This window comes from Mesitornis unicolor, unplaced genomic scaffold, assembly GCF_000695765.1.
Source record: "Mesitornis unicolor isolate BGI_N332 unplaced genomic scaffold, ASM69576v1 scaffold21001, whole genome shotgun sequence".
Classification (NCBI taxonomy): domain Eukaryota; kingdom Metazoa; phylum Chordata; class Aves; order Mesitornithiformes; family Mesitornithidae; genus Mesitornis; species Mesitornis unicolor.
In genome coordinates, this window is record NW_010163394.1 from 7,986 (window position 1) to 22,936 (window position 14,951).

The window sequence follows — 14,951 nt, forward strand, 5'->3', positions numbered from 1 at the left end:
TGCACTTCCTCCTCTCTTGTGTTCAGTCACTGTCCAAACAAGGAGCCAACCTTTTTTAAACACAAAGGTAAGGGATTCTTCACACCCTCACTCCATCCACTTCAACTTCCCCGCCCAGCAAAAGCACACCACTGACGTTGTCAGTCCTCCACTTTCAGAGTAGGTAACAGTGGGGATACAGCAAGAACATCTTACACTGAATTTTGGTTTTGCAGAAAACCTCCCTTTTGGGGCAGGAGAAGGAAGGCCTGTTGCAAACAGCTGCTAAGCACCATAGCTACACTGCTCAGTTAATCCCTGACAGACATGAGAGATGTGGAAGTTACAAGTTGGGTACCCAAGTGCCGTTTTGGCATTGCTGTTGAGCGCACCCACCAACCACAGCTGTGTCTTGATGCCAGCTGTACCTGGTACAGCTCTGTCAGCCAGCTGCAGCACTTGGGGATGGCTTCAGCAGCTGCGAAAGGGTGGCTGTGGCTCGTGAATATCTGAAAGGCTTTACCCCTTCCCAGCACGCAGAACCGACATCTTTTATCACTGAGGAAAGGAAACCGAGTTTACCATTTATTTTTTAATACAATTAAAAGGAGGAACCCCAGGAAAAATGTTATATACAAAATACCTGTCATAAAGAGAGCAGCTCACCTGGTACAAAGACCCAGATATTAAGCTGAAAAGGTCTCACAGAAACCATTTGTGTGCAATTCACTGAATACAGCATAAGGCAATAGAAAACACGATTCATAGTATAAGTGCTTAAGGAAAAAAATAAGCCAAATAAACTGCCCATCAAGAATATAAAAACAAACTGATGCTAGACATAGTTACCAACAAAACTTCTTGTTCCCTTTGGAAGGGGTTAGAGTGCCACAGGAGCCTGTGGCAATGCAGATAAGTTTGGCATAGTGCAAAATTTGCACCCCTTCTGCAGAAGACTGTGCAGTCGTCAGTCAGGAGGAGAAGCAGAGCACGGGATGGTCAGAGGGAAAATGTGATGGTACAACACTCAGAGCTGTGCTGTGCTTGGCAAGGTGGAAATGCATCGTGGTTGGAGCAGGGAAGAAAGCACAATGTTGAAAACGAGCAAAGTGAATCCAACAAGAGGGTGTCAGCCTGCAGGAAGCTGGTAGCCTGTGCTGGAAAGAACAAGCATAGACTGAAAGACAAGGAAACTTGAAAAGCGTGAGCTGCCATTGCCCATACATCAAGTCCTGCAGTAAGGTTAGGCTGCCTTGTGCCAACACTGCTTTCTGTGCCACCTGTGGTCTGCTTGCAACCAGAATGCAAAAGTGCAGAGAGCATTGTTTCCTTATCACCCACCTTAGCTCCTTTTCTCTGTCAAAAAGCCCTCCATAAGAATGCTCTAAAGTTTCCATTTAACTTCAAACAATGGGAAAGCAGTAAAAACAAGCTGATGGGGCAGCATGACTCTGCAGGAGTAGAAAGGGAATGTCGTATTCTTTTTTTTTTTTTTTTTTTCTTCCAAGTGGCTTGATCCCTTTGCCTCTCGTCTGTAAACTGCTTTTTTGTCCTATTTCCTCCAACAATTTCTCAATGTGTACCTGCTAGAAAAAAAAGTTAAATAGATGGGATATTTCTTTGCTGTGTTCTAGCAAGATAAACAGCTCCCACAAAGAGGCCAGCATGGTGCTTTCAGGCCTTGTTCTGCCCTGCTAACAAGACACATGGATGGAGCAGTAAGGGAATGGGTACAGCTAGCAGTGGGACAGAGCAAAAGGGAAAAACCAAGCCTGTCAAAATCAGGGCAGGGTTGAGTAAGGTTAGTATGCAGAGTTGCTTAGGAAGCTTGTTGGGGCTTGCGGCTTTTTCCTCTTTTCCCCTCAAAATGAGAAACTACATTTTCCTACACAGTAGGCAAGAATATCACCCAGATCAGATGCGTCCTATCCAGTGTTACCATCCTGTAGGGAACTTCCTTCAAGTCCTGGCTGGGTAGAGACCGCTGGCAGAAAGCCGTGGCATTCAATGCAAAGTAAATCCCTATGTCGCTGTGAGAGAGTCCCAAGAATCTAAGGAGAGCCTACCCTAACAAGTAATCCTAGGCAGAGGTACAAACAAAAGCAGACCTGTGTTTATGAAGCAAGGCCCTGAGTTACGTTTCATTACAGTAGATACATGTGAGATAACCACCAAGTGTTACAGAAATCCAGATACATGTGAGATAACCACCAAGTGTTACAGAAATCCAGATGGGGCTTTACGACAACTGGGGGTAGGAAGGAATGCACACAAAAGCTTGTACACGTGTATGTGTACAGGTGTGCGTGCACTCACACACGCCACCACCAGTGGGCTGTGTTGTGTCACACGTGCTCCTGGACCTCCGAGTAACTTAATGGAGCAGCTGTACCTTGGTACCCGGGCTGGCGAGGCCATCCTTTCAGGAGAGAAAGAGTACGAGAACTTCTGCCACTGCCATCGATAAGCAATAGTAGTCAGCTGTGAGGTGTGCCGTCAGTATGTATCCTTCCCTAAAACCTCTCATAGCACTGAAAATAAACATGAGGAGTACAGTCCCACCTCAAGGTGCTTTTTCATGAAAGGTGTGTGCATTACTGCCTCTTTAGGGGAGAGGGGACTTGCATCTTTGATGGTCAAGTCTGAATCCAAAGTCCTCCAGCACAAAGAACAGTACTGGCTGATACCCCTGTGAGGCTGAAGAGAAAAGAAGTTGTAGCTGCTCCCAGTCGCAACATGGAGGCACAGCCTGGCTTGAGGTCGCGTGTCGGGGTCTGGGGTCTCCCAAAGGCGAGCTCTGCATTCCTAAAGGGGTGGGTGGACATGGGCTACCTGCGAGGGCTCTGCAGGGCCCCTGATTTTCATAGAGGCAGCGTCAAAGCCAGAGGATCCCAAACTCTGACGACAACTCTTCTGCCCCATTGCAGGAACGCAGAGGGTCGTCCCCGTTGGAATTTCAGTGACCCTGTTGTAAGGAGACCACCCCACAGCTTCTGTGGCGTAGGTGGGGTTTTGTATCCATTCACACAAGATTATGTTGTCAGTCTTCTTGAGCAGAGTTCTCTACTGCGGTCATCCCCTTCAGAGGGCCGAAGGGTCAACGCAGTAGGCATTGCTGTACAATGAGCAGTGGGGACTGCAGTGCGGAATACACAGGATAAGAAACCTGAGGGACACAAAGAAGAAGGTTTACTGATTTTTTCCACCTCTTTCTTAATCCTAAACGTAAGCCAGAATGTGGCAAGCCCAGACAAACGGGGATCACCTGCTATAGCCCTCCACGAGAGGGCTCCCAGTGCAGCAAAGCAGAGCTGTTCAGAGCCGACAGCTCAAGACGGGCACCGCCGTGAGCTACAGACTGGCTCTGCACTTACTGTGAAAACCTTACTGTGGGCTGTACAGAGGTGCAATCCCTCTGCGAAGCGAGGATGACTAACGAAGGCACTGCCCTATTTAAGCAGCAACAGGACGTGACTCAGTGCATCCCACAGTGACAAGATGTCAGCCAGCCACTGAGGAAGCACAGCCTCCACCCCTGTCCACAGACTGCAGCCATTCCAGGCACTGGAGCTGGGAAGCACCAGCCGCTTGCAGAAAAAGCCTGCCAAACTTTTATAACAAAAAAGGAATGCGGCAGAATGGATTTATTTGGTAGGTGAACTCCTGCCACTCCCATCACAAAACCCCCCAGAATTCATGCTAACCAAGGCTCTAGTATCTGCTCCAGACAGGGCCTTCCCCAGAGGAAAACATGAGTGGGTGGTCAAGTTTGGAAATGAGACGAGTGGCTTCAATGATAGTTTCCCCTCCTTTCCACCCGAAAAATGTTAAGCTTTTAAGATTACTGCAATGCACAGTGTGACAAATTCACAGCTTCTAGGACTCTACAGCTGTTACTCTGTGCCATGACTCAGGCAATTCAGCGGGCTGTGGTGAGAGCAGTCACCAGGATAATGATGTGAGTAAGAACAGTTAGCTGCTAATCTTTCCTTAAGTCTCTTGACTTGAAAAATGTCTTTTTGGAGGACACAGCGCTGAACACAGCTGAGCTTTCAAGCCAAAATGAATATAATGCTTTGTAGTCATAAAACCTATGAAGCCTTGGTAAGCCAGACTTTTTCCCAGCCCATCCTTCACAACACCTCATTATCAAAAGTAACTCCTTTTAAAATACGAGTGTTTTGTACAAGTCTTAGAGAGGAAACTTTTCCTTCTCCATTCCTCCAGCTGCCGAAGGGAATGGAGATATCTCAGAAATGGACTGGCATTGCTCATCTTACTGGGAAAGCTGGAGTTGTTCTCTTGTTGTTCACCTCTCCCTCACCACCATTTGGTCAATCCTTCATTTCTAGCACCAGTGATGTTCTCATGTCTGTGCATCAGATCAGGCATGAGGCTCACAGGGCATCAGCCAGAAATAACCTCTAGGCCACAAGTGGGACCTGTAGTAGTGATGAGCTACTCACATGTGAGTCCAACACATCAGGAACTAAAAGACTGCCCAGTTTTTAGTTGGGAGGCCAATAAAATGCACAAGGGCAGTGGCAGGGGATGGATGGCACTGCAGATCCTGAGAGATGGACGACCATGCTACAAACCCACCTCTCAGATATTAACCCGTGTCCTTACACAGGTTCAGAGGAGACACTGGCAGTCAAAGTCGTCAAATACTCCTTTTCTTTAATCTGTCTCTCCAACCCCATTTAGTCCCTAAAAATTTATATTAAGGAAGTGAATGCCACAAAAACTTGGATGCCATCCAGGCAGGGCCCATTCTGTGGAGAAAGCAGCTTAGCAGCCCAGAAAATTCAGTCCTCAATTTGAAATAACCCAAACAAAGCAATGGCCCACAAGCAACATAAGCACCATTCCTCTGGTCACCTGACCAAGAAACACCACATGTCTGTGTTGGCAATAGGGCCCTAACGCTTTTACTTACCTTAAAAAGACAGCACACACTTGCATTAAAAGCCACACATGGTTTTGTGAGCTAACATCACACATGAATCATAGTATTTGAGAAGCTATTTTACCAAGAGAAGAATGGTGAAGAAAACTACCTGGCAAACATGATCTGGTCATACAGATGATGTTTCAGATGTCACTTTAGAGCTCACGGGTGGCTTCATGCACTCTTTCACACCCTCTTCATCTGAATCCTGAGGCTTAAGACAGTGAGAACAGACTGAAAAAGAAGAGCCCACATTAGCATCTAGAATTGCAGAAGACATAAAAGAGTGCTGAATCCAAATGTCTTCTTCAACAAAGTACAACTGAGAGTGGGGAGAAAGGAGAGAATGAAAATAAAGAAAAATAAATCTTTTCGGTCTAGTTACTTCTATTTTTCCTTGGCAGGACTTACCCCTGCAGTACATCTGAATATGGCTGGCCCATACCCATAGTCTGATCTGATAGAAAACATTTATATATAGCAGGGCTTTCTATGTGGTGTCATATGGATAAACCACTTCTCACCAGCACAGGGCAAGGGCCTCAGCCTGGCACAGACAGGTTGCTACATGCTAAAATAAGACCAGAAGGGAAATAATGGTAAAAGCTACATGTCACTAAATGCAGTTTACCAAGCAAGTGGAAGAACCAGCCAACCAATTCTTTCAGTGCTTCAAAAGGGTTTCAGATTAAACAGGCACCCTTAGTATCTCAGCATCTATGAATGACTTTTAATAATTTAAGTTTAATCCCTCTATTATTACAGCAAATTGTACATGCACAGATTTTAGGACATGGATCCCAAGCTGTTCTTTAAGTAACCTCTAATCTTGGTTGTGTTGGGTTTGTGGGTCAGGGTTTAAGTAGCAGGGAAGGGGCTACAGGGGAGGCTCCTGTGAGAAGCTGCTAGAAGCTTCCCCAGCTCCAAGTCGGACCGACCTCTGGCCAAGACCAAGCCAAACAGCAATGATGGTGTCTGCCTCTGTGATAACACATTTAAGAGGCGAAAAAAACCCTAAACCTGCATAATATCAGCAAGCAGTCAGAAGACAGGAGTGAGGCTATGTGAGGAAACAACACCGCATACACCAAGGTCAGTGAAGAATGAGGGGGAGGAGGCGCTCCAGGCACCAAAGCAGATCACCCTACAGCCCATGGTGAAGCCCATGGTGAGGCAGGCTGTCCCCCTGTAGCCCATGGAGGTTAACGGTGGGGCAGAGATCCACCTGCAGACCATGGAGGACCCCACACCAGAGCAGGTGCCTGCGGCCGAAGAAGGCCACAACTCTGCTCCACAGACACCAGAGCAGTCTGTTCCTGAAGGCCTGCAACCTGCAGAAGGGACCCATGATGGAGCAGCTCATGAAGAACTGCAGCCTGTGTGAAGGACTCACATTGGAGATGTTCATGGAGGGCTGTCTCCCATGGGAGGGACTCCACACTGGAGCAGAGGAAGAGTGTGAGGAGTCCTCCCCCTGAGGAGGAAGGAGTGGCAGAGACGTGTGATGAACTGACCACAACCCCCATCCCCTGTCCCCCTGCACTGCTAGTGGGGAGGAGATAACGAAATTGGGAGTGAAGTTGAGCCTGGGAAGAAGGGAAGGGTAGGGGGAAGGTGTTTTAAGATCTGGTTTTATTTCTCATTATTGCACTCTGATTTGATTGGTAACAAATTATTATTCTTTTTTTCCCCCAAGTTGAGTCTGTTTTGCCCATGACCATAACTGGCGAGTGATCTTCCCTGTCCTTGTCTTCACCCACGAATCTTTTGCTGTATTTTCTGCTCCCCATCACACCAAGGGGGAGAAGTGAGCAAGTGGCTGTGCAGTGCTTAGTTGCCACCTGGGCTTAAACCACAACACTGGCCTAATCTTGGTACTTCGTGTTAAATTAATTAAAGAGCAAAAAAAAAAAAAATCTAGAGTTTCCATTCTTAAATTACTGCAAAGATAGGCTGTGCGCTCCTCAAAGTAGGGTGTTGTGAACCTCAAAAAAACCATCCACAAGTTTTGGTCATCACCACAATCACACATCTGAGAACTCTTACTTCCGCTTTGTTCTATCTTTCTATTCTTCCCTCCCACACTTCAGCTCTCTGAAGCATGGCTTTTTGAGCTCAGAAACCATTCTTAGCATCAAGGCAGCTCCCGACTCGGCTTTCCATGTGCCAAAACAACCGAGGTACTCTCAGACCTATTCTGAGCTCCCACAATAGCTCTTGAAAGGGTGACCTGTAGCAACACCAGCAGGAAGCACTCTTAGGACAGGTATTTCCCTTCCCAGCCAGGTGGGAATGCACAGCAGCACCGAAATGTGACAGCTATACAAACTGGGAAGTTAAATTCAAGCTCTAGCTTCAGTTTCTTACCCTCTACACCTAGTGGTGGATAAAGTGCTGTACAAAATAGCACCACTCGACTTGGCAAACCTCCTCCCTCGGCACATTAGGAAAACGGGACTGAAAGGGAAATTCCAGTTTATGCAGCCACATCCCATGCTGTTGTAGGTGATCGCATTCTACCACGTTGGTGTGCTTTTACATCTACTTTAAAAGCAATGTGGTTTCTATATAAAAGACTGCTCCAGAATCTTACTAACTTAATGGTAAGGAACCTTTTAACTTCCAACCTGTATTTGTTTAGAGCCAAATCTTCCAATTCCAGTTCATTTTCTGCTACAATCAGAAGTTCATTATCCATACAGCTAACGGCACAGGCTGTGATCAGCTGTTATTTCCTTGATTTCAACCTGTCTACTGCTCTTCCATCGACATAGCCCCAGGGAAGAGCTAGGGAGAATGAGCACCAGTGTCATAGGGGCACATGAGTGGAAAACGAGGAGGTGCCCAGGTGTAGCCCAGAGTCACTGCTTTCCAGAAGCTTTCCTTCTTTGTGATAAAGCACCAAAAAGTACCCCAGACTGACTCAGTGGTCGCATTGACTTTTGAAGGGATGTGGTTGGTGAGGAGGGGAAAATAAAAACAGTAATGCTACCTCCACACCTCTGACTTGGGAGTGAACTTGTCTGAAGCTGAAAGAGAAGTAGCAGAAGACACAAGCATGACAAACTCCCAAGTGTCCCTGCTGCCGAACAAATAACCCCTTTCCAGCGGGGGATATCACTGCGACCGTGGTGAGCCGAGACACAGCCTGGTGACTTCTGGTTGAAGTGGGCTGAACACAGAGCACACTCAGTGTGGGATTCTCGTCTCCAGACCTGACTTCCCCAGCGACCTGACAGAGCTTGATTGGGTGATATTTATAACGTGTTGCAAGGCCTGCGGTCTCTCTCCAGGACTGCTTTTCAAAGCTGCCCACAAGGTGTGGATGGGACATCTACCGGGGCTGACTTTCAATACCGTCTGGATGTTGAGCTGCCTTTATAAATCCATTAGGTGTCTACCCACATCTTCAGAGGGTTTCTGGCTAGGTCAGCTTAGACATGATTAGGAGCACCCGGAGGTCCCCTTTGTCATTGAAAAACTGCTGGAGACATGTCTGGAGTTACTGAAAACTTCATAGGGTGCAACAGGGCACCTCAGCTGTGCCATTTTTGGCAACACAGACAAAAAAAAAAATCCATCTCCCCTGATTGGCATTCTCCTAAAAATGGAACACTTATGCTTCAGTCCTTTCTGTGGCCCTAGCACTAAATATTTTTGTAATTTTGGCTCTACAACTTTTCTGAGGGATTGTTTAAGTAAGGTATATAGAGATATCCCATTCTGAAACTGTCACTGCTTAGCTGTATCTATCACGATCACCAAGACTCTTGGCATCTTCAAGCATCTTAATAAATAAAAATGGACCTGTGTGAATCTCTTTAATTCTGTATACCCCCGATTTTGAAAATATTCTGATCTGCTGTCAAACCTCCCCATCATCCCTCCACTCTCAAACCTGAGCCCTAGTGCTGCCTGCACACAAAATGTAGGAAAGTCCAGAGCTAGGCTTAAGTTCTGTCACAGTAGATGCTGCATGAAAAAAAAGGAAATGAGAAGGTGGTACAAAAATACCTAGTGTGTCAGTATAGTTTCTAAAAATGTGTATTTTACGTAGAAACTCCATAAGCAGTAAGAGACTGTTTCTTGAAAAAGGGGCTACACTTACCATGCCTTGGGAGGTATCTTGCTGCTAGGGTGATAGCCAAAAGGAAGATGATCATGATGATAATTGAAGCAGTAACGACATTATAAGACTGAGGCACAGTAGGGACAACACATTCATCTGTTTTTTCTGAGACAGAAGAAATAAAACATAAATAAAAGGCCCAACAACAGACCGGCATTTTTCATGTAAGAGCGAATTCATGTATGTGAATTCTGGTGGTTCTGGCCAAATTCTAACTCAGATATTCAGCCTGAAAATTTACCTGTTCAATAAACAAAGCAGGCACATAAATTTCTTCCATTTCTCCACATTTGCTATGTGCTGAAATTTTTAACATACCCACAGAATCTGAATTGCTGGACCTTTGTCCAGAACAGAATTGAGACAGGCAATACTGGAAAACACAAAAGCTGCTTTTAAAGACACTGGTTAGGCTTGGTGGAAAAGTCCGAGTCCATATCTAGAAAACTTCCATTCTCAAAGGTTACTCTGCAGTTTTTCATACTGTTTGCACCAGATTTACGTCTAATTTTTCCCTTCTGAATTCACAGGTGACAGTGATGCATTAAATAGACTGGAACAGCCTTTATTCTGCAAGTCAGGAAGAGAGTGTTGTGGCAGAGTTCATTTCCAGTGGACCTGTACCCTTTGGCTTTTCACCACCAGAGACGACCATTCTGCCACTTGGACACTAGAGCAGGCAACAGCCCGTTCTCATACAGTGCAGGACAACCCTAACTCAACAGGAGGGACAGACTTGGTGCGTGTTCATAGGTCTTTGGATTTCCATCATCTGCATCTGGCACAAGTAAGCAACACTCGGCTTCCAGTATGATCCGCTGCACAGTCTTCCCCTCCGCCGTAGGGTTTGCCTCCTGTGTTTACCAGAGGCTGAATTCTGTCTGGAGCTCTGCTCATCAAAGACTTGCTTAGAGGACTATTTCCATCACAGAATCACAGAACATTAGGGATTGGAAGGGACCTCAAAAGATCATCTAGTCCAATCCCCCTGCCGGAGCAGGAACACCTAGATGAGGTTGCACAGGAAGGCGCCCAGGCGGGTTTTGAATGTCTCCAGAGAAGGACACTCCACAGCCTCTCTGGGCAGCCTGTTCCAGTGCCCTGTCACCCTCACTGAGAAGAAGTTTCTTCTCAAATTTAAGTGGAACCTCCTGTGTTCCAGCTTGTGTCCGTTACCCCTTGTCTTATCATTGTTTGTCACCGAGAAGAGCCTGGCTTCATCCTCGTGACACTCACCCTTTAAATATTTATAAACATGAATGAGGTCTCCCCTCAGTCTCCTCTTCTGCAAACTAAAGAGACCCAGCTCCCTCAGCCTTTCCACATAAGGGAGATGCTCCACTCCCTTAATCATCTTTGTAGCCCTACGCTGGACTCTCTCCAGCAGTTCCCTGTCCTTCTTGAACTGAGGGGCCCAGAACTGGACACAATATCATCACACCAGAATAGGAGCAGTTCCCCATCTCAAAAATAAAGCAGTGGGAGTTTTGTGACTGCTGTTGTCACTGTTGATTGCACCCTCCTCTGAGAATCTGTGTGACAACAGTATATTACTATTATTTTTGTTGTTGCTCTCCTTTTCTATGTAGTATGATATTAATAACTGTCTTCCACCACATCTCTAGAGACATTATGGACTACATCCAGCAATAACCAATATTCATAAAGCACTACTTTCTGGCATTTGTCCTGAACCTGAATGGCACCTCTCTTCACGAGCCCCTTTGATTTTAGTAAGATTGATGAATAAGGTACAATTCCCTAGGAAAAACTGCGCTTCTCCAGCTTCCCTTGAAAGTGCCCTTATCTCTACGGTGAAAACATCAGACCCAGTGACATTTTAGAATACTTTTTTGGTAACAATATTTTAAAAAAAATCCTTTTGGCTTTAAGAATTTTATTGCAAATCCCCTTCTGCTGCAAAACATCTGGACTGTAGTTTGCTGCCTTCCCTCATGCTGTTTCCACTTGTGCCTCAAGCTTTTCAAAGCACAGACTTATCTATCATGTTATCACTTTTAAGCTACACATAATGATGGACTTTTTTCCATGCGAGTTAACACTAAATTAAATGTGTATGAAAGCAGAATTTTGCCTAGACCCGAGCTGACAGTTCCCGTCACTGAAGCGGGAACAAACATGCTTGTTAAATGAGGAAATTCTCTTTAAGCTGTGGCCTTTAAGGTACACACATTTCTCAAGTCGCTCCATTCAAATACCAGGTCTGTGTCACACAATTGGCAGCAAGACCGTGTTGGTACAGAGGGGGACTGAATGGTGGCAACCCAAATGTGCGGAAGCCACCAAGGCTGACATCACCAGATCCCAGCGGGATCCAGTTGCCCTCTCAAGCCCAGCTGTGACTCATGGCAGCGCAGCAGGAACACAGAGCCACCTCTGCTCTCCCACCCCAGCTGTCTTGGAGCCTTTGTAATATTTTGGTGTGCAGCTCACAAGCACGATCACTGGGTCATCCTTGCATTAACAGACACACCACATCTACTGCTTTGTCCAAGAGGAAGCTCAGCAGGTTTAACAAAATGGTTTTGTACAACAAGCTATTGATAAAACCTACTCAGGAGCAAACTGGTGGACTTGGCCAAGCCATCATATTCAACAGAGCAGGTGATGCTGCTGTCTTTGGTCACGTTGAGCCACAGTTTGCCAGTGACGCTGTATGTGCTGCGTGCATCGAGCACCCAGATGGCATTCCACTGCACGGTCCCGTTGTTGAAGAATCCAGAGATTTTGGGTTTGGGGAAGCCTCCATGAGAAGAGCAGTTTACCACCATCTCAGTTGATTCGCAAGAACGAGCGGTGATTTCTGCTGTTATGTTCGGCTCACTGAAGTCAGCTGTAGCAAGAAAAGATTTAGTTACCATTCTGTCAGATTACAGCGAGGGCTGCGGTCCTGATCACCCAAAGCAAAGACTCCCCCACAGGGCCTTCTTCCTCTGTCATAATCTCTTTGGCCTGTCTCGTGCCTTAGTGCTCTTCCCATGGCCTTGACTGGATACGGCCTTGGCCTTTGCTTCCTCTCCTCCCTGGGCTGTACACAGACTTCATCACCCCACCCCTCCAACGCTGCCGTTTCTCTCTATATACACCAGTTTGTGGGACAACAGAAGGAATCATAAAACAGGTAGGAAAAATATGGGACTGAATAAATACATTACAAGCGGTGGTAAGCAATTTCCTTTTCCCTCCCTCATTAGTTCCTTCCCAGCCAGAAGCTCCTAGAGGGTCCATCTCTGCTGGGAAAGGAGATGAGCTGCATGTTGATCCTTCAGCTGGGATGGCCAGAAAAAGACCAAATTACATTTTCTGCATGAGAGCCCCTCCAGAAGACCCAATCGAGAGCAAGGCCAAGTCACATAAGTCATTGCAAAAAGGCATAGCAATACATAGGTCCTCTCAGACCATGTTCTCCCTGGACTCCTGTCTTTGCCAAAGACAGTTTTCAGAGGATTCCCACCCCTGCAGCTTGTTCCATGCCTTCCCACCTGGTCAGATGTACTGCTGTAAGAGTCTGTGAGGCTGCACAGTGAAATGGATGAAAGGACTAATACGAGTTAAGAAGGAGAATAAAGGTGGTGTCTCTTTTAGCCTGGTTCCCTTTGCCAATCTGGTTCACCATGTCGCTGTAAGCAGTTGCACTGGTACAACTGAGGATGCCCAGGATGAGGAGGAGGAGGCAAGGGGTGGGAAACGAATTATTTTAGGCAACTCTCCCACTGGAAAAATCTCTGTGGGACCACATCTTTAGCAAGAGAAGTACGTCAGGAAAAAAACCAAAACCTCAGAATGTGGCTTCCTGGTGGGTGTAAGTCACGCCAACACCACTGCTGTAAAAGGGACAACGCATCCTCCACAGCTTCTGCTGACCACCAGCCCACGGTCTAGGCTGCTGAGTAATGAGCAAAAGAAACTTGCTCAACATTGCACGGCTGACCAGGGGCAGACGAGGAGAGACCCAGGTTTCCTTCCCATCTGCTGAGCAACACAGTGCTGACATCCAGGCTGGGAAGCCCCTTCAAAGCTCCCAGCTGGCCTCACTGAGGCTCCCCACTCACTCACTGGGGAGTAACACCTTTCTGAGGCAGCTGGATTCCAGCAGGGACAAGGGGAGCTTTCCCTTTGCTGCTCCCCACAATAACTGACCTCACTTTTCTCAAGGGAGCAGAAGTCTACCACAACTGTTACAAGTGGCCTGTTAAGGCAGCAAGGAGATTTATGGAAGGAAAGAAACTGCAGTGTTTGTGGGGAAGAAAAGAGCTCCATTGTTTCACATTTTTCATGTAGTTAACTCCCCAACCTTCACAGCTAGAAAGGGTGCTGGCACCGCACTTCCCTTTTTTCATAACTGTTCCCAGAAAGATCACTAAATTTGTCTCCTTGCATGCCCATTTGTCTCCCACCATGCCCTCAGACAAGCAGGCAATGGCCAAACCTCAGGACTTTGGGGGTTTTTTTTGCTGCTGAATCTCATTCCAGATGGGGAATGCTCATTCACTGGCTCGTCTGAAAGATTCCTGGAACTCTCTGCTGCTAAGGGTATTCAAATGTGTGTGTATATTTATACACATTACCAGTATCTCTGCCTTTGGTGGAAACCAACTGCTGCAAAAAACAGTGGTGGAAATGGAAAATAATATCAATGGAACTTTTTGTAGCCTCCAAGAAGAGATTCAGGTTCATTTTGAGCAAAGGAACTTGAGTTGTTTCGTTGAGGTAAAAAGCCCCAAATCTCCAGCAGAGATCAGCCTTAGGTTGCAGAGCTGCAGTGCCACCGGCAAGTGACTGGCTCCAGGAAAGCCTTGGCTCCTAAGGGGCTGGATGCAGGGCTGAGATACTGCTGTGGCAAACAGAGATCCAATGCCACCCCGTTCCCTTTTTGGCTTGGATGCTCCCCACGTACCAAGGGCTTGGTCTCTGCTTTGCCCAAAAGACAGCAGGGGGCAGAGGCAGCCCAGGGCATCCACCAGGAGTGGTACCTGGGGAGGTATCCTTGTCCAAAAGAGAGGCATCAAGGGGAGCACAGTGAGCTGGTGGTGGGAAAGGCAAATTTTATGCACCTGGCATAGCTTTGGAAAGGTAAGGAGGGAGGTTGCTAGAACGGAAATACAGGAGCCTTAACACACCTCCCAGCACTCTTTTAGGCTTCCTGATGAAAGCCTATCTGCTGCACTATGAGTAAAGCTTGGAGGAGTGTCTCTTTACGCCAGAGATTGGCACCAGAAAGCCCCAGGTGTCAAGAGGCATCCACCTACCTGTAACGAAGAGGGTGACAGACTCATCACACACAACTACGTTCTGCAAAACCTTGCGGTGCTGAACTATGCACTGGTAGGGGCCATTGTCCAGGATTTCCACGGGGGAGATCCACAGGGTGAGGTTCCTGGTGTTCATCTCCGTCCGGTTCTCATATCGCTTGTCCTTGAAGATCATCTTCCCCTCCGAGTAGGCAAGCACTACCTCCGTGGTGTTCTTCTGCCAGTAGACCCGGTAGTTGTGCAGGCTTTCCGAGCTGGGAATTTCATAACAACACGGCAGGCCCACTTTTTCCCCCAGTTTGCTTTTGACTACTTTCTTCTCCAGTGCACAGCCTACAGGTAGGGGCAAACAAGAGTCAGTGAGACAGTGGTGTAGCCTTGTGCCAGGACCTGCTGCATCAAGCTCATCCCTTTTGGCTCTGCCTGTGCCCACTAAGGTACCTCACCACCCACCAAGCCGTTCACAACTCCAGCTCTGCACTGAGGGGAGGCCGACCTTGGCACTGCCTTTTACACCATGGTCCTGCTTAGGATCCTGAGCTAGCAGGCACGCAATGATTTCTGCACGGGTTACTGAAAGCAAAGGCAGGACAGTTACCTGCCCAAACAGAAATTCTGC

At 47.0% G+C, this 14,951-nt stretch overlaps 1 protein-coding gene across 1 annotated transcript; it reads right to left on the minus strand.

Annotated features, from left to right (window-relative positions):
- Positions 1–5,057: 5,057 nt before the first annotated feature.
- CD80 (CD80 molecule) lies at positions 5,058–14,665 on the minus strand (the record flags this gene model as incomplete). The annotated part of the gene is made up of 4 exons (XM_010193962.1): positions 5,058–5,164; positions 9,039–9,164; positions 11,635–11,913; positions 14,330–14,665. Coding segments are annotated over 4 exons (848 nt in total), but the record flags the coding sequence as incomplete, so codon positions are not given.
- Positions 14,666–14,951: the final 286 nt, after the last annotated feature.